Raw genomic sequence first — 20,814 nt, forward strand, 5'->3', positions numbered from 1 at the left:
TCTGTGGCTCCCATCTGCCTTGTGCCCTCTTTCCAAAATGCATTCAGCCCTCCAGAGACTATATTAAACAAAACTGATGGAGTTACGGGTGGAAGAACCCAGAGCAAATACTGCCATCAAGTGTCCAACAGACCTGTTTGCAGTGCAGATCCTTCCATCTGCATCTGTGCATGGAGATGAGGGTGTTAACACACGGCATCCATTGGTGGTCGATGCTCATACACAACTCTCTCTGGTATGATGTCAAACGGTTAACAAATCTGAATGTACCAGTCAATACAAACCCATCCTCCCGGGAACAACAGAGATGCATTAGAGTCTAAAAAGCACAACCAGAATGGGAAATCATTCTCCCAATGTCTGGGCTTCTGTAGCTGTACAGCTTATTCCATTTCCTGGAACGCCTCAAAATTGAATTTAAATGTTTTCTCTTGGTTCAGTACCTAGGCATACTGACAAGAGCTTCAGGAGAAAGTACACTCAGACACGTGGGATCGTTGCCATTGATGTGGATGTCTCAGTCAATGCACTGACCACACAGCAACAGCACCCTACTACATCCAGAAGGACGTCCCAGCCCTCTGGGCACCCCGAGGGCACCGCCCACCCAAAGGCAGGAACAAGATCCTGGGCCTTATCCCTTCTTCACTCTTGTCTACTTGGGAGCTGACACCACACTGCCTGACCGCCCTCTCACTCACTGGCAACAAACCCTTTTTCCCTCTTTAATTTTTGATCTTACTGCTCAATTTCAACAAAAGTAAACTGAATGTATGTAGTTGCTGAAAATTGGTGAGTTCCAGTGAAAAAGAGAAACCCTAGCTGTATTTTATTCTTATTAATCTTGTGAGATGGCTGATAAAAGTGACAGGATATTAGATGCCTTCTCATTAAAAGTATTTACACTTCAATTTTTCACTGTTTATTTTTTAAGCAGGTAATGTACAAAGAATCCTTTGCAGTCACCAAAAAAAAAGTCTCCTCTGGTCACATTAGTTTTCACTCTCACTATGTGAACAATGTAAATAAAAGTTTTGAAAGAATTGATTTCAAACAACAATAATCAGTACAAAAAGCAGGAGCAGAAAAGTTTTCTGGTTAAACTGTCTTCAGAGAGGCTTGAAGGAGACTGATGGTGTACAGAAATTGTGCAGCTTCTTGAAGTTTAGGAAGCATGAGAGCAGGGTGTGGGAAGTTAAAAAGCAAAGAAAGAGATTAAATAAATGGTGAAATTAAAATTAAATGGTGCATTAGGAAAGCCAACTGAATTTATGAAGAATTTACAATAAATAGAGCTGTAGATTAAAGCAGAAATGGAACAACCAAGGTGAAAACATAGAAGATATTAAATAGAATACACAGCTTCAATCTTACATATGGCATAAAGATGAAGAATAAAAGCCTGAATATGAAATAGGATGATAATCAGGTAACCAATGTTTCTAAATGGAATCCACGACTCTTAACAAGAATATAATTTTATAGGCAGCAGTGGGTTAATTATTCTGTGTGTATTCATTATTAGTGTGATAGTAATTAGTGCTACTGGCTTTAGCCAGTACTGGTTTAGCTTTGGGATTCTTATATTGACAAAGAGAAGAAATCTTTACTCAGGAAGACTAAACAGGAGAGGAGTGATTTAATGTAAGTGTGGAAAAGAGGAAGATTACAGTTAATCCAAGCAGTACAGACACCACAGTAGAACAGAAGGTAGGATTGCCATGTCATCAGAGGATTTAGGCAGGGAGTTGACTGTTGCCGTGTCTCCATGGAGGACTTGCCACCACAGATGACCTCTCCATTTGGGATCTCTCACAAGCAGCAGGGGAATCTAGCACTGCCTTTCAAGTCAAACCTTGCCTCTTGGCAGGAAAACTGATATGAATGTACACTAAAGAATGCACCTGTCAGTATGCTTGGACCAGATATTTCTTTTCCATTATTTAATCAGGGTATACATATGAATGATCACGTACAAGAAATAGGAAGAATAATGCTTGCATTCACTATTCAGACCTGAGAGACGGCTCAAAAGACCAGTGCTTGCTAACATTGTCACTTTAGGATAAACAGAGACTTCCTGCTCTGACAGTCTCTGATGTGTGGCCCATCAGGAGAACACCACACATATATTGTATTTCTGCTACCAACAAATGTTACTCCTCTGCTTAAAATTACATAATTTATTAGAGCTTGTTTCCCCTTTCCAAGAAAGAAAGGGGTCAGGAAGTACAGCTAACCTTTCATGGTTTTACACATCAATCACTATGAGGACTGTAACATGATTCCCACACGGTGTGGTTTGGTGCTGCCTAACAATTAATCTTATATACAGCTGGTGCAAGACAGCTCTGCAAGGCAATTTGCTTCCAGTGGAATTTTCGAATTTACTTTAAAGCACTTAAGTGTAAAGCTTTGTAAAATGAATAATCCATCACATATAGTTAGAGCTGTCCTTAGAGGACTCGGGCTAGTCAGTCAGAAACAGATGTGCTGGGATTATTTTACTGGTTAGGCACGGCCTGAAGAGTAAGTTTTCCTGATAGAGGGTCTGACTTGGATGGTAGTTAGCAACTCCAGAGGGTGTCAATGGACAGTCTATTTAATGTGAAAGTCCACAAAGAAAGGCAAGAATCGAAAAAGAAGTAGCAAGTATTTATTCAGTGGTTAAAGGGAGATGTGATAAGCTATTTGCTTTTTTTTTTCTCCATGTGGCATTTACCATTCAACTGGCAATTGCTAGTTTTCTGCAACACAATACATTTTCTCTCATTATAGTCTACACCCGGTTCCATAATTAACTAGAACATCTTGCCCTCAGGTTGCAATTCCTTCCTGCTTTTAAACTTATTATGTACTTTTTAGTCCAATGGTAAACAAATTATTTGCCTCTTCACTACCTTTAAAGTAGATTTGACTTGTTATACACACTGACTATGCCTGACTCACTCTACTATGTTGTGTTTGGGTACACAGCAAGGGTTTGGAAATGGATCCTGGAAGGGTAGATTTTTACTTTCTTCATAGTACATTCTCACCTACTTCTAAAAAGGATCTCATTTATTCACCAGTTACAAGGATCCCATGGACCTATACAGGATGGAACACTTAGAATTTAAAGACATGTAGAGAAATTGCAACCCGTACAACGTCTGTCAAAATTCAAATGAACTATATGGGGAATAAATTCAAAGGAACTGTATGGGAATAAGAAGATTGAAATAACCAGAATGTTCTATGTAGAAGCTTTGTGCATATGTATCACCAAATTTCAAAAGTTTTTAGTTCAAGCTAGATAAACAAAGAGTAACCAATTTTTCTGCACTAACATTGTTATGCGTCATCGGTCTCTGGATCTAAGTCACATAAATCTGTTAAATCTGTTAGAGAGCATTCTGTTGTTGAGAAAGCTAGAAGAAAAATTACACTGGTGATAGGATAAAGTGAGATCGATCACCCTTTTTTTGTCGGAAGCATAATGAAAAAATGTCTTTAGGTTATGTTGTGTCAATTTTATGAACAGGTTACTCTAACATGTAGCAATATACTTTAAAAAATTCAAAAGGTCATTAGGTCAGGAAATATTTAGTTGAAAGTGTACTAATGAAACAGCATTACATTCAGCCTGCGGTACAGAAACATTATAATAAGCTTTGGATTTTCTTTCTATGCACAGTCAAACGATCTGCAAAAAGGAGACTGCAAATATAAACAGATTAGTTCCACAGGCGAAAGCAGGAACAATTTATGGTACTGTTTGTCCAAATCCACTTCTGCCTTGTTAAGTCCTTTGCCTTGACAGACAAGATGTAGTTTTGTGTCTCTTGGACCTGAAATCAACATCCCAAATTTCTTAGTGAGGAGTGGAAGAAGGCAGCTCCTTGTACTAAACTGTGCTTAGAACACATATTCTTAGGCACAATTCCAGACTGGCTGTGTTGCAAGATGAGTTTGACTGTTTCCCAGACAAACCAAACAGGTGAAATGGTCCTACTGGGAAGACACAGGGCACAAACATCTCCAGACTCCAACAATCAGTAGATTTCAGGTGGAAGAACTGGTCTGGGCAACTCTGCCGTGATGCCGGGGCAACCCAGAGCTCTCTCTATTGTTCCCTAAGCCGGGTCCTCCCTGAAAGCTATGAGGGTGATAACAGCTTTAGCTGTGTTAACAGCGGTATGTTGAGTGCCATTTAGCCACTGTTGACCTCGTCCCTTAACACTTCTCAGCTGTTACTGAAACTTCTAAATACCATTAAAAATTCGAAAGAACATTTTAAATCGTGCTTCTCCCTCCCCTGGAGGCAGCAATTTTGAAAAATGCCCTGAAGTTCAAACCGAGTGCATATGTCGTCCTTGGCTGGTGTAGTATTTCAAAAACCAGGAATCTATTTTTTATTCTGAAGCATATTTTACTTCGACTTTCGCATCTGGTCAATAAATGCAAAATATATACATACAAAAAATATTAAAAGGGTGCTAAATCATATTTAAGTATTTCAACGAAAAAACTTCTTAATATTCAGAGGGTAGGAATCTTTCTTGTAAAAGGTTTTCATGCTTCTATTTCTTTCAAATTGCACTCAGCACTCGAGCGATGACCTTTAATAGAATCATGCTGGGTGTTCCCATTGCATCAAGCAGAGAGATGCTGTATCATCTCTAGTGCACCTAGGGAAACAGTACAAGGGAGAGATTTAGCACAGTAACTTAGAATTCAACATCATTTGTCTTCAAGACTTTTTTCCTTCATACTGGTCTCATTTTGTAAGATTTGTTCTTACTGTAAACCTGTAGCATATTAATTCAAAACCTCAGTGAGTACTTGCCCTGCTTCCAAATCATCTATTCCACCAGAATTTATGTATGCAATTAAAGCAGTATTGTTTAGTGGAAGCATATGGGTAATGTATTTGCCATTCTCTCAGAGGAAGTATCAGCATAACACAAGCAAAAAACCAAAATAAAACTCAATAAAAACAGACAGACAAACGAAAAGTAAAAATTAATGAGTAAGAAATTTGTCCAAGAAGAGCTTATATTTTATAGCATTTATGTCCTTGGATAACCCTTGTTAGCTTCTCATAGATTAAAATTATTTCTAGTACTAGTACACTCAATAAAAGGTACTCAAAGTAACATGCATCCTCCACCTCTAACGGCCTTTTTTTGTGTTCTTAAGGAGCCCCTGACACTAGACATGCAGTAAATTAGAGCATAATCCTTAGCTCTGTTATTCCAAAAGTAGAAGGTTTCTGAACTGCCAGTGTGACCAGGTGATGATTTTTAAAAAGAGAAAGATAGGATCATTTGCTGGCAGTTCTGACAGTCTTGCAGATACTTCATGGTTAAATCTCTCATCAGTGATGTTGCTTTTCAAATCTAAGTAACTGGGACTGTAGGTGAAGGTACAGTTCTTCGTAAAAATGCTCAACCTTACTGCGAAGGCTTTATAAACCGTGCTGGTTGCCGTTATACAGCAGTGAATCTTTGTTGACTGCATAATGAGTGTCTCCACAGGGAGCTACGCTGAGCACAGTATATTCACAGTAAATTACCTTGGATCCCAATAACAATGAGTGATTTATCATTAAATGTAAGGAATGCAAGTACAGAATTTCTTGTGACTTTCTCTTAATTTCCCAGTCAGTGAGGACTCTCATTACTGGTTTAAGCTCCTGCTTATCATCATTCTCTTGCAGTTCCAAGCTCCAGAAACTCTATTAAAGTGCACAAAAGAAAACAATAATCATACAGAAGAATAAGTTTTGTGTTATGAGTTTTGCTTTTCTTATAGACTAACATCTAGACACTTTCAGAACTTTTGCTCAGTTTTTTTAGATTTCTGATCCAACCTCTTTTTAGCCCTTTTGAAATTCTTTATCATAAGGAAAATGTTAATTTTTACTGCTAGATCTTAAAAATCGGTACTATACTTGAGCTTATACTGCACTGGCAGGGTATCTCTATTTACTTATACAAAAAAAAGTTCAAGAAGTAGGTAAGTAGCATTGTTTGGATTGTAATAGCAACAAATAAATACACAACAAGCAGAAGAAAAAAACAAACCACCAGCTTGTCACATTCTCACCTCACTTTTAAACAGGTAGTAATAATTTATGTTAGTTTATACCAGATTGTTTTGTTTTAGGAAGAATTCTCTCTGACCTGGACACACATTCATAGACCAAGTGCTAGTTACAAAAATGATTTCCTGTGATTTTTTGCACTGATGGGGTAATGCTTTCATGGAGAACCAAATTTGTCAAACAGGAGTGTAGTTCACTATGCAGATGGTGCAGGACTCCCCATTGTAAACGTTGCAATGGCATCTTCTCTGGATCAGATCAGACTCCTGAATTGTGTAATTGGGATAAATTTTTACAACTTTAGTGATCCTACTAGATTCTAGTCCTATAAGAAAGTAACTGTCCTAATAAGAGCATAATAAATTGCTATGGGCTAATTTTAAGTATCTACAAAACATATTCTAATTATCTTTGCAGTAGATAAAAGTCTATTCGACCTCACTATTCCTATATATGCTGGAACAGTTTCTAGTTGTTACTCAAATTCTCTTATCTATGCACATTTTGTCCCGGAGGAGCTCCCAGGATTACTCAGTTTCCCTACGCAGGATATCCATTGACACATCTCAATGTGCACGTAACACTTATCAACTTATCTAAGTCTCGTGTGGGGGCTGTCAGCACAACGCCTGGCACCTCTGGGAATCGAGGACTTGGGGAGATCCAGTGCCAACTAGGCAGTTGCTTTGAGACAAAGCAAGCTACTAGCTCAGTGAAGTCACTTGTCACAAAAGAGTCTATTCTCTCATCTGTGCAGAAACAAGCTGGGAAGGTCCCGTGAAGTATTACAGGTACGCCCAGTGGCACACTTTTGTATACACAGTCCTTGCAAATGCCTGCCAGTTACACCACAAGTAGAATTATATCAAGAATTTGAATTTCTTCCTTATGTCACTATTATAAATTGATTTCCCAACGGGGTTGGTCACACCTGCCTTTGCAGGCAGTGCAATAAGTAATGGTACCTGTAATTCACTTTCCCGATCAGAGGTCTAGTTTTCACGACAGGAGTCATTGGCTGTCTTGTTGACTCTCTGTAGCATTTCATCGCACTGAGCAGGAATTTTGCAGAGAGGCAAAATTATTGCAAAGCAAAAATAAACACGTCTCCAGGACTCTTTGTGAACTTTACACAGGTATTTGCCACAAAGTAAAATGCAATAGCCCTCAAAGCCTTTCCTCTGAGAAGTCTTTCCCCACTAATTAATTGTTTTTGCTAAACATGCCCTTCTTTTGTTTCCGTCCTCCGAAGGGGCAAATTTAGTTCAACCGGGAATTATGAAAATGTTTCATTTCTACTGTCACAGAAAAACGAGGAAGTGAACAAAACTAGACAAACAAGGAAGAACAAATTCAAAAAGTCTCAGAGGGAGAGCTGCAAGCCAGAGTAAGAGCTGGAAATTTACTGTGCAGGAGGCTATGACTAGCAAGAACCAAAAACTGAACTCAGATCAGAACCTAGGAGAAATGGAGGCAGCACATGGCCACTCAGCCACCTCATTAACTGTCACTTTGTACAAACACTAATGATTTTTAAATACTGAGATCCAGGGCTTTGTGTCCATATTCAAACCTGGAGCCATTCTGATTTTTTAACTGTTTTTATCTTACTAGGAGCTTTTAACTGTCTGCTTTTTCCTTAAAAATGTAAGAGCCACACCTGAAAATCTGGAGGGGAAATTCCCTTTGAATAAAAATGAGTCCCAGGGTCACAATTTCCAAGAAAAATGTGTGTTGAAGGACAATTTCGCACATATAAAAAATTGTGTTTCTTCCCCCGCTTCTTCCCTTTGCCCTTTATTCTCAAGATGATGTGCAGAGTTATAGTTCATCTTTGACACTGGTATGAAAATATTTCTAGAAACTTAATAAGCCATACTAATAGGTTTGTAAAAACCTAAAAACCATGCAAACATCTGAAACTTGTTATAGACATTAAAAAATACCTTTTCATCCCATGTCTTAAAATATGGACGACAGCTTTTTCACTCAAAGAAGTCAGAAGAGAGATAAGCAGGTCTGGCTACATAAATGTTAGGATATATAGAAAAATACAAAGCAATCTCCTACTTGCCAACCATTTGTCAGTAGTAACCATGGGTTTTTTTCAACTTTCCTCTGAGGTGCAGTTTACTCAGGGCATGTATGAAAAATTGGGATTTGATTATCACAATGCTTTTAAAAATTTTGAGTGATTTGTTCTTGAGATCACAGCTGAGTAATATTAACAAAACTATACATAATGAATAGGATCAGTTAAGAATATAATTTTTTTTTATCTTTTTGGCCCCTTTATAGGTTCTAACTCTGAAGTTGCTTCTCACAGTTCAACAATGAAAAAAACCCAGAATTACTTTACTCTGTTTCAGATACTTTATTCGTTTCTTCATACTCCTGCTCATCTTCTCTATGCACCTAGCAAATTATTAAGAATTACGCTGCTACATATTTGCCTACTGTGTTTACAGTATGCCATGATGTTGGTTAATATTTTCATACTACCCAAGAAAACCTTTCTAGCTTTCATCAGTTGTGTGCCAATTTCAGAGCAAATTTAGCATTGCTGTGCTGTTACTTGAGGAACAAAGAGGTTCTGAATGCTTTACCATGTGACTAGGATTTCATAGCAGAATTATACAGGAGTGAAAAGGTTTCATTTGCTAACAAAATATTTTATTTAATTGACACAGCATTCTGTTTCTTTGCCACTCAGACCTCTGAGCAAAAACCTCAGCTGTAAGCCTCTCCTACTAACAAGATTTCTTGTTTCCTTCATCTGCATTAGGATACAAGGAAAAACTCTCTGAGAATGTGATAACATTCTTCTTCCTTAAAAAATTTCTGGGGAATGACTGAAATCACCTTTCACATGTTTTGAGAAAAGGATTTCAGAAAATACCTGGTTATATTCAAAACTTTTTTAAAAACATTAATTACAAAAGTTTATTCATTTTCTATGTTTTTGTCATATGTATGATGAAATAACAGTAGTTCACTGTGTCAAGTCTACCTAATATTGCAAAAATACCCAATGCATTAATATTAAATTTTTCTTAGTCTGTATATGAAAAGCAGTTTCTGCTTTTCCAGATTGTTGTTTTAATAGAATAAAATGCTTTTCTTCCCTAGTTTCTCAGATTCGTCAACTGAAAAAGCAGCATTCTTTCAATAAATTAATAAACTTCTATCATTAGAAATGGAAGTGAGAAGCACCCAGGAAAATTATTCCTCCAAATGAAAATAAACTTCCTCTATGTATTATTTACACTGGGAAAAATATAAATCTCATTTATATGTGAAATTCAGTGAGACAATTAGGCCTTTTGATTGGTCTTCCTCAAAATAAGACAAAGAGATTCTAGAGTTTATGCAGAAATAGTGTGATGGAACATAAAGTTTCTTACATCCAAGGCATCCAAGCTTATTATCAGTTGAAACCATACAATGCAGTATTCCTCATACACGTAACATGTCTTGGTATAAAACAACATATCTTCAAGTAAGCATTAATCTAACCAGAAACAGGAAAGGTTTGCTGTAAATCAAACATTAAATATAAATCTGACTGATCATGTCAAAGAATATCAGCGAGTTACCTAACTTTCTTGAAAAGCATGGCCATCTGTCCACTGAGAAATGGCAATATTTCATAGGTTTTTTATAGTGAGTTCAGGATCATTCTTGGATGTGCTGGTATTTTTGTTTTAAATATCCTGTGAGTTTTCTAATATAAAATATAATTCAAACGAGAAAACCACATTGAAATTATTGAGTCAATGCTATTCTGAGATTTTTTTAAATGAGAAAAACAGTTTTAAAAATTATCTAATAGGTTGCCCGAAGTTGAGGAATAATAGCAGAAAATACTTGTGTCTTGTAATTGTTAGGAAGGTAGAACTTCCTTCCAATCATGTAAATGCAGATTATAGAGATTACAGATTTTAAGATTGCATGCACTGGATTGAAAATTATTCATTGCCTTGTTTCCTCTACCTTCTTGTAGTAATAGTACATTCAAAATTGGAAGGGAGAGAGAAGCAAGAAAGGAAGGGAAAGCAGCTGAGGTATGCATAAATTAGCAGGCAATTGCATAAAAACCTGTTAAAGATAGTTGCAGTTATTTCTTGCTGAAGATTATTGAGCATAGAGAAGTAATTAGAAAAATTCCTCTACACAGGGTAAATACAATTACCAATAAACAAGTTGATTTCAAAATCTGGGTCACCAAAACTATTCTGAACACTGCAAACCTAAAAATCATTAAAAACCCTGCACTCCTTGGCAAAAAAACCCCAGCTACTCCTCCTTTTTGAGTAATAGTTATAATATTCAGAAAGCCCATATTGCAACAGTATTTATAATACTAGTAAAACAGTTGGAAGATTACTCAGAAAGATGCATCATCTTATTTTTCATGTAATTGTTCATTATTTCAAATAATATATTCAGTCATGCCAATCCATTCGGATCTTATACGTAAAACAGTGCATAGTTTTTTGCTTTTCACAGGGTGAGGCATAACTCATGACATTTTACATCTGCGTGTAAAAAGTTATGAATGTAGGCAGCTAATGAATTCATAAATATACTTTGCTGTATTTCCAAGAAACAGAACACTGTCATTTTTGCTGCTCTTAATGGCAAAATTTACATTCACACAAATCCTGTCTGACATTAGTGCCTGTAATGGTGCTAGTATTTTCAGGACTTATACAGAAGAAGCTGTATATACAAAGTCCATAGCCAACCAAAAACATGGGCAAGAGACCCAACTGATAGTTTTAAGAACATCTATTTTCAATACTGCAAATAGCAAGCCTGAAAAGTACCATAAAAACTCTTCAGCTAAAGGTGAGTAATCTGTGGACATATAACCAAAAGACTCTGTGCCATGAAATACAGATGCCAACTGAAAGTGGCTTAACTAGCACTTGTCAGAGTTTTGAATGTTGCTCACATTCTCGTTTTTTCTCCTGCTAGGTGAAGTCCTCAATTACTATGAAAATGAAGCTACAATAATATCACAAAAATAATTACTTAAGAATACCTGTAAAAAAGGATGAAAAACATGTTGGCCTCTCAAAATCTGGACGTGGAAGATTTTCTCCCACGCAAGTAGGATAGAAGGAAGGACAAAAGGAAGGACAGAAGTCATATAAGTACACACATTTGCCTTCAGGACCACTCAGAGATATAGCGGGTAAATTATGCTTCTTGGCCTGCAGGTATCCTCCATTCCTGTCTCTGCCCCAAGGGGCTGTGCTACTGGAGCGAGAAGGTGGAGCTAAGTGGGAGTAAGAGCAACCTGAGAAGGCCTGTAGCTAACTTGACTCAAGTGATACCCACCCAGTGGATGGATTAATCGGGCTGATTCTGTCCTGTGCTGCAAGTAGCTTCCAACACTTATCAAAATTCCATATCTAGCACATGGAGCTGATGGAGACCAACCGTGATCACCCAGGAGCGCACAATTTGGCCTTCCAGGTAAGTGTGGTTTCCTTTGCTTTCCAGGGAAGAGGAAGGACTTTAAAACATTGCAATATTGAATTCAGATCCCGAACAAAGCAAAAGCATTTTCTACGCTCTGCTTGCAGGTATTTTGCTACATTTTACGTACTGATACCCTGCCAAAGTACACGGCTCTTGTTAAAAGAAGCTGAGCACAATTGACTTATTCAGGAGTATGCTCTACTCAATGGTATACAGATAGCTTTGAAAAGTGCCTTGACTTGGTAGTATTTCATGGGCTGATGGATCTCACAACTCCCATCTGCTGTATGAGTTGCTGGTTTTTCCCGACGATAGGTCATTTACAGTTCTGTCAGAAATGTATAGGTCTGCATTATGCAGCAGATATGTAACTCATCAAAGCAATGTATTTCAAGAATATGAGAAAAGTAATTATATAATAATGTAATCACTGTGGGGCATATCATCCTTCTGTACACAAAGCAAGTGCAATCATCTTCTGCTCTCGAGAAGAGCACAGAGAGGATAAAGAGCCACCCAGAAAGTTCTGCGTTTTCCAGGTATGAATAACAGCCATTTAAACGCGGAAGCACAAAACCCCCCAAACAAACGCCACACACGCACAAACACACAGACACACAAACAAAAAAACGAAAAAAAAAAAAAAAAAAAAAAAGGAAAAAAAACAACCCAAAATACAAAAAAAAAAAAAAAAAAAAAAAAACCAACAGCCCACTTAGTTGCTTTTTCTTAGTGCCCAGCATCCCTGTGCTTTCATTGGAATTGAAGCAAGTACAAACAGAAACTTGCGAACCCGCAGCCAGGCTGGCTAACTGCGCTTGTTTCTGGAATAGGTCGGGGATAGTCAGAGGCTGAAGAAGGCTGTGCTAGCAAAGCAGCTCCTTGCTTCCCTTTGCAGTCTCCTTACGCTGCCCCTGATATCACCTTGCAGGATATGGGTAGCGAACGTGGGTATCTGCCGACATTATCCAAATAACACAGAAAGGTCTTTGTAGATCTAAGTATATGAACTATTACAAAACATCAGCGACATTCAACCCCTCTGTATATTTATTCATTGCGCTATACGGACAGACAAGCCCGTCGGAATATTTAAGGAATGTAGATAAGTGAGATAAGTCAAAACACAATAGCCCAGTGGTTAGGGCTTTCTCCAGGATGATCAGAGCGCCCTCAACGCCTTCTGTGCTTCGGAGCGGATAGATAAGCAATTTGAATTTGAGTCTCCCTCAGTTCAAGTGAGTGAGATAAGAGGTTGCGTCCTGCCTGTGTTTTCACACAAAATATGTGCCAAAGTTAGTTCAATCAGCTTCCCAAATCTGTGTTTACGAACTCAAAAAGGAGTGGAGTCCCTAGCTGCAAAAGCTCGGTGTTGAACTCTTTTGAATGGCATAAGCTGAAAATCAACTTTTCCTCGGAGATCGGTGGAGCACAGTACAGTGACCCGGGTTAACCTGCCTTATGCAGCTAGATTACCCTATTTTTATTTACTTTTATACTGTGTATCTCTGTTTAAATATGTTCACTCCCTAGAGAAAATGACATAGAAGGAAATAGGTAAAATTCTGTATATAAACAAATTACTTCATAGTAAAGCCACTAAAAAGTACACAATCTCATAATTTCCTACTATTTCTTGTGTTTAAAGCCTTTCTTGCACAGAGTGAACACTTTAATTTCTCCAAAATAAATGTGTCTAAATGTATTAAGCAGTGAGTATCTTACCTAAACCCCAAAATATAAAAGTTTCTCGAAAAGGTGTAATTTAAACAATTTTTTGTATCTGTGTAGATAACATTTTAAGTATCCATACCTTCAGATGCACCTTAACCACTAAATTATTAATGTACATAGGGATGAAGTAAGAGAGGGACAAAGTAAATCTGAGTTAGGCAATTTGTTTTGTAAAGTACCTAACTTAGTAAAACAGCTCTCAATGTAATACAAAGCAGCTCAAGGCTAACAAGTGATGGATGAATGATCATATCAGATCTATATTAGTCAAGAATGTGAAGCACTGTGCTTTCTGTTGCAAAGGGATCAAATAGGGTAAGTTGTAATATGGTCTGGTTTTTTTTTTGTCACACAAATGGTTAACGGGAGATAACTATGGGTTCTTCTCAATTTCTCAGTTGCTATTGACATGTAAACACACACATCCATCTGTACTGTGATAGGATTTTCACTGCATCACAGAAGCATTTCACTGCATCACTATTTTCAATGGTACTGTAGTACACCCTCAGTTAACCAATGTTAACATTTGGGTAGCATGTGCATCTGTGTAGCACAAAGTTATATTAATATCATTAATTGCATTTTTAAAAATGCCTGGTTCTGCAAAATATGAGCTACTTTTGTACAGGTCCTGCATTACTGTCTTGTGAAAATATCAGTACCTGGGAGACCCAGAAGAAACTTTGCCCCTTATTAACAGGCCAAAATGTTCTCAAAAGAGAATAGATTATAAAACCCAAATGTAGACCTCTACTGTTTAATGCTCTCCTTTTGATATTAGGAACATCTCAATTACCAAATGCCATTTGGGTGTATTACAATGAGTGAGCTTTTTCTACTGGTCTTAAGATGCATAACTATCTTTACTCATACTGCCAGTCTTTCTTACCATGCTCCTACACTTCAATAATGAAGTATTTAACTTAATAAAATCCAATGCAGTTGTTAAAACTTACATGCTAAAGTTACCTGCTTTGGTTGCTGCCTCATGTCTAGAATCAACAGATTGCTGTGCTGTTTATAATGACACATTCAGGTTGTTAATTTTTTTTTCATCTTAAAAATGTCATGTAATTTAAGGAACTCAAATCGTTATCCTCAATTCAGAAAATTTTCTTTTTAAGTATCTATGTACTAGGATAACATATTGTGTATCTATAGCTACAATAATGTCATACATAATATGTGGAAATGCTACTGTGTCTCTTGTCTTCAAGGTGGTTAACTTCTCATACATGGCACTGGCTGGCTGGAGGACCACTACACTTGCTCACAGTTTTCTGCTCAGAAAACCTGTATCACTAACAATAAACCCAAAACTGAGATTGGATTTACCAAGCTTGTCTTTAGGCCTTATTAAAGAGGCAATTTTATTTATCTAATCAGTTCTGATTATTCAGATCTCTGATAACATTAAACATCAAGTCACACTTACTCCATAAGGAATGATAAAAGCTGCATCTTAAAAGGAATGGTAGGTGGATGAATAAACTGCCCTGCAGTTACAAGCAACACAGAGGCAAACATAAAATGAATATAATGCCAAAGGAAGATAACAGCTAATAAATATTTATTGTTGCCTCCTATTCCTAGTGTTATGATACATTAAAAACTTGTACCTTCTTCTACTCTTAAAACAATTGACTTGGGGAAGAATCCCCTTTAAAACTCTGCCCTTTACTCACAGTGCATGGGGGATTGATATTGCCATAACGCATGCAGTATTTGTACTCCATTTCACTCAAACGAGCTTAAAACATACCCTAAAAAAATGCCATTTCTGTTTATTGCCATTTTCCATAGCTTCCTAGATACTCTTGTCTGTTTGGTTAATTAAGACTATAGATGCTATTAAGAATTTATATTTCATGAGCATCACTGCTATATCTACCCTTGGAAACAAAGGTGGTGTTGCACTGCATTACTTTACCAGATTCAAACAGGAAATTATGCAATCATTTTCCACACTTTCTAAGCTTGTTTTCCAGCTGGGGGGGGGGGGCGGCGGGAGTGGTTAATAAAAAAACCCTACATTTCAGGATACTATACAACTTTCCTACTCTGACAACATCATTTTTTTAAGAAAACAACAATGTGCTCAGAACTGGGGAGTCTTAACTACAGTCCTTTTCAAAAGAGCCCATGAAGATATAGCCTGCTGAATTTAAAACCAGCAGAACCTGTTTCTTATCTCCTGTTTCTACAGCTTGTTTACTGTAGCTTAGTGCATGGATAATAACATTCATCCTTTCTGCCTTGTGGACTGAGTTCTATATGACAGGTATTTATGAGTTCTGTGATTATTAGTTTAAAGAAATTCTTTCTCGATATTTAAAACGCATTTAAACTCCAGAATCATGGCACTGGCTAACAAAAGACAGTACATGAGGGAAAACCTAGATGAATGGTGTTCAGGTGTACTGAATATTTAAAGAAAAGTAAATTCTAAAGGGTAAACTAGACAGCTTCACTTCTGCTGGGCAAATACAATTAGAAATCTAATGAGATGCAACAAAATCCAACATTATAATTTGAATTATTTCCTTTTGAAGCATCCGTTTTTCACTTAAGTTCATTGAGTATCCACATTGTAATCTCCCACATAATGGAAGGACCCAGCCTTAAACCATGAACAGTTTAAGCAGCTACCTGGGTGCTTTGCTGACCAGCCTATTTCCTCCCTAACTATCATGAGTATAACACCATCTACTCCATGGGGGTGTCTGCTATTGTGAAAAGCACAATAGGAGTTATCAAGGAGGAGATGGTAGGGAAGGTCAATGAATGTAATCGCGAAACAGCTTGTCAAGAGGGAACTAAACAAATATTGAAAGAGCATTTCACTTACACTATTGAGACCACAATGTCCTTGTCATTTAATCAAATGTTTTACAAGAGGGGAATTCCAATTAGTTAAAGTAAAGCAGTTTGTGAAAGTAGAAGCACAACTTCGAAACATTTTTCGTACTATAAACTTTCAAAATAGATGGACCAATTCCGAAATTCTTCAACTGTGCACTAAAGCAAAGCGAATTTTCCCATCCAAGCTGCTCTGTGAACTTCCTGCTCTCTCATGTCACCTGGAGGTCCAGTATGTTCGGAAATTACTCTACATATTGTTAGACTGTGCTCATAACAAGACTGTGCTATCTGTAGTTCCCAAGGCTTGAACTCCCATTTTCTCTTGCACTGTTTTGTTCTCCAGATATTTAAGGGGAGCTGGAAAAGAATACTGAGTAAATGAGGTAGAAGTTTTCTGCCTGTGCTGAGTTGCTTACATAGCAATCAGCAACAGTAGGTGATAAGCACAGACTGACATTTTGTTGTGGAATTCCTTCAGCACCTTACACACTAAATAAGTAGAAAAAGGGAATAAGCAGTTTTGTCACTTGAATATTTATCTTCTTATTAGAAATTAAAAATACCTTTTTTTCCTCAAGCAGTTGGGTTAAATAATGTGTTTTCACCAAACAAAACAAACATTGTATAAGGAGGAGAATGAAGAGACAGTGCTTTTAAAATGCTGTGAAATAAGAAAATTACTCAGCTTCATGGTATTGATTCAAAGACTGCTCTAGTCAGCAGAAGTATTTCTAAAATAAACTTGTTAACAAATGTAATTAACCAGCTTCTACTGAATCAGTAATAATCCAGAAATGTGATATGATAAGTTGAAATAATGACTTTTTATGTTCACAGAGAAGGACACAAATCTATCAATCTGCAGTGGGCTACTGAGTTCTATGTGTGATGCTCTTACTGGTTTTGTTACATTACTCATATATTCATATATTTTAATTATGTTATAAATGAAAGTCTTATGTAATTATTGCACTTGAGCAGTGGATTCACCAAAGTGGCTTCTAGAGGTTGCTTCCAACAGAGATTATTCATAGACAGCAGCTTGCGTGTTAATAATTTTTCACACATTTGCTGACAAAAGTTCTAGGAAATCTCTGCTTTTTCTTCCTCAGCAACAAGTATAGAAATTTTCAGACACCATTCTCAGAACTGTGTGGGTGTATGTGTATGTGAATTGCAGAACTATACTGCTTCGACTTCACTATGCTGTCCTGTGTAGTATTTTTAATACATTATATTTCAATGCTACAATAAATGTCTGTTTCTTGTATTCGGTTGTTTGTTTGGGTTTTTTTAATTGTATGGAGTATTCATAGTTGCATAGTTGCATTTGTTGCTGACTGCAGGGGCAGCTACAGCAAACTCCAATGATGGCATGGTTAGGAGGTAAACAAGTGACAAGTATTTGTGAAAGAGAATTGCCTCTCTTAAAGGAAGGAAAAGATAGTTTTTGCTTAGAAGTGAGGAAACTGATGTATCAAGTAAACACCTTGAGTAAACGCTTGAGTAAACACCTTCTTGGGACTCCCTTCTTCTCCAGACACACAAAGTTACAGAAACACTTGACCGAAACCAGTATTTGTGAAGTGTAGAGACGAAGTATTTTTAAGGAAAAATGTTACTGACCATTGTTGTAGTTGCTTCTAAGGTCATGTTTCTGCTAAGAGGCAAAATTCAATTGATTTCTAGAAGTACTGCTTATTCCTGTTTTTATCATAATTTACTATGATTCAGCTTATTTTGCATTGTTCATGTGGAAGTGATTGTTTTTATTGTAAATACTAATTTACTGTATTTATTACCATGTAAATAATGAGATACTTCATGAAATAAAACTCAGTGAAATGACCATACTGTAACCGCTGCCATAAGATACCACTGAAATAAAAAACATTCACAGTAATTGCAGATATAAGTTACCTGAAATTTTGTTTAAGCAGCTTTCTTACAAAAACAAGAACCAGATGTTCTAGGACCATTAAAAAGAGATGACTTACCCTTCAAAACATCAAGAAACAAGAAAACGGAGATTTGGTATTTAATAAAAGAAAAATTAGAAATAGTTGAGCTGGTTATGGCTGATTTAATCTCTGATAAAATATATACCCCAGAGTATCAATGTGGTAAAGCTAACTCCTCTCTTTAAAAATACCCTGATTGCTTTATTCTAAGAGCAGTACAAGTATATGATCACATTTACTCCACGTGTGTAAGGAGCATAAATACTGGAGCAAAGGTACCAACAATTGGGGAAGGCCCCTATAGCCCATTTTGCCCTTGGTGAGGAGTAGGTCTGTTTTTCATAACCATGAACCAAGTCCTGAGACAATGAGCAGCACAATTCCCCATGGGAGACGTGACTTTCGTTGGGAAGACAGCAGATTCACATTAGCTGAGCACCATCTGTGACCAAGGCAGTTCTGTGCAATAGTGCAGGGACTTGAGCAGCCAAGCTTTGTGGGTTTTGGGCTCCCCGTTCCAGTAAAGTAACTCAGAGAATTGTAGAATCATTTAGATAGTAAAAGACCTGTAAGATCATTGAGTCTAACCATTAATCTAGCACCACGGGTGTTCACTGTGTTCACCAATTAACTGTGTCCCCAGAGGGCCCCATCTGCAGGTTTTTGGAACACTTCAGGCATAGTGATTCTATCACTTCCCTGGGAAGCCTGTCACAATGCCTGACCACTCTTTCAGCAAAGATATCTTTCTCAATAGCTAATCTAAACCTCTCATGGTGCAATTTGAGGCCATTTCCTGGCACCCATTCACTTGCTTCCATGGCAGCCCAGGTATCAGATTAGAAATTAGTTTTTACTGTACAAGAGAAAGTTTTTCAGCTTCTGATTTGAACCAATATGATTTCTGATCTTAGAATGACAGTGATGATGGTGTGGATGATACAAATCAGAATGGCCCTGGAGAAGGCCCTGGAGACAATTCACAGAGAATGAAGAATTCACAAAATGAGAAAACAGTGCATACTAATCAGGTATGTTTTTCTCTCTTTTTTTTTTTTTTTCCCCTTCCAAATAACCTAATGAAAATTATGAAACCTCTAAATTAATGCCAGAAAAGTAATAGTATATCCAAAACAGATATTCTAACAAAATCTGAATATAATTTAAAATGTATAAATGGACAGGGAAGTGAGTTCTGTTCTCAAAAATACATTAAAGAAAAAACAAAATTACATGTGTAGGGTTCAGGAAAAATGTATTCCAATGTTATAATGGCTTTATATAAGCTAAGATACAAAAGAGGCATCAGAAATGGTAATCAGAGGGAAGACTGAGGATAAGGAGTTGACTTAGAAGCATTTTCTCATTAGAAGGTGGAAAAAAGAGAATCTGTAATAATTGGTTTTAGAGGTAAAATCTTTCAGTCAGACAAATAATTAATATTACTAAATATCTAATAATAAATTAATATTTAATTATTAAATAAACATCCTAAATAGGGAAAATTTCAAACAAACACAAACTTGAGGCAACAGATCCTGTGTAAAACAGAGAAGAGAGCACAGTTCAGATTATTGTAATAATAAACACATTAATTTTGACTTCTTTTTTTCTGTATGTTGAAGCCCATATAGTGAGTATCCCACTATGAAAACATGAGAGTCAGGTTTAAAAAATCCACAGGTATTTTACCATTGTCAGGTAATAATAATATTTTCACATCCTTACTTCAGAAATAACTTGCTGCCCTAAAAATTTTATTCTCTTGTAATCATATCTACTTGCCAAGTTCAGTAATGGTACTCAAAGCAGCATTTAAGAAATAATTGATGTAGTGGGTACTCATTTCTCTCTTCTATTGTTTTCTTGGATATGATCAGAGCCAGCAAAGGCACACTGCAAAGTGACGTCTCTGCTCTCAAAATTGAATTAATTCCAGATATACAGTGATGGAAAGAATCACTTAGGCTGTTCTGATAAGCACTCCTGAGAACTCGATTGGAATCTGAGATCCTAGGAGAGAAAGGTGATAGATGGTGCCTAAACCTTAGTTTTAAAAAAAGCTGGCAAAAAGGAAATAGTTAAAAAAAAAAAAAACAACCAAAAAGGACTTTAAGGATTGATTGAAGCTGTAGAAAATTGGAGAAAAGTAGTGACATCTATGAAAGCTTGATTTTTATCAGAGAAATCAATTTCCTACTGAAAAGGTTCATCTGAGACCATTCTGCCACTACTTGGTGCAAGAGTATCAGAGATTTTTATATTTGTGCCAACAGTTTCTCAGGCACATGGTGACTGATGCATAAGAATTTATTTTGAAGGTCTTTACAGTGTGAAGACACATTAGCAGTTTCTCCCTTTGCTGGCAGAAGTCCACATGCTCTGCATAGCCCGTAGGTAACTCTCAGCAAGTGCCAACACTCCCCATAAGCCAGACCTGGAACCATGTTTGGCCATAAAAAAAAAATAAAATTAAAAGGCTATGCATCCATTCTCCAATTTCCTTTTGTATCTACACACTTTCACACAAAGTTGTCCTTTGATTACAGATTTTTTCACCTTTTAATATCATTGTAGGAAAGTATTTGAGACAATGAAAAGGTGACATAGTAATATTCTGAACATATTTAAATACACTGTAAGCAATGTGGAAAGATGTAGATTGATGCTTTAGTA

General features: G+C 36.9%; 1 protein-coding gene across 1 annotated transcript in view; it reads left to right on the forward strand.

The window, feature by feature from the left end:
* Positions 1 to 11,444: 11,444 nt before the first annotated feature.
* SLC28A3 (solute carrier family 28 member 3) overlaps positions 11,445 to 20,814 on the forward strand; it is a 37,713-nt gene continuing 28,343 nt past the window's right edge. Inside the window, exons 1-2 of the mRNA XM_079331103.1 lie at positions 11,445 to 11,572; positions 19,053 to 19,169. Of these exons, the coding sequence (XP_079187229.1) occupies positions 11,516 to 11,572; positions 19,053 to 19,169 (174 nt within the window). The 5' untranslated portion in view covers positions 11,445 to 11,515. The remainder of the gene's footprint in view (positions 11,573 to 19,052; positions 19,170 to 20,814) is intronic.

This window comes from Erithacus rubecula (genome assembly GCF_903797595.1).
Source record: "Erithacus rubecula genome assembly, contig: SUPER_Z_unloc_2, whole genome shotgun sequence".
Taxonomy (NCBI): domain Eukaryota; kingdom Metazoa; phylum Chordata; class Aves; order Passeriformes; family Muscicapidae; genus Erithacus; species Erithacus rubecula.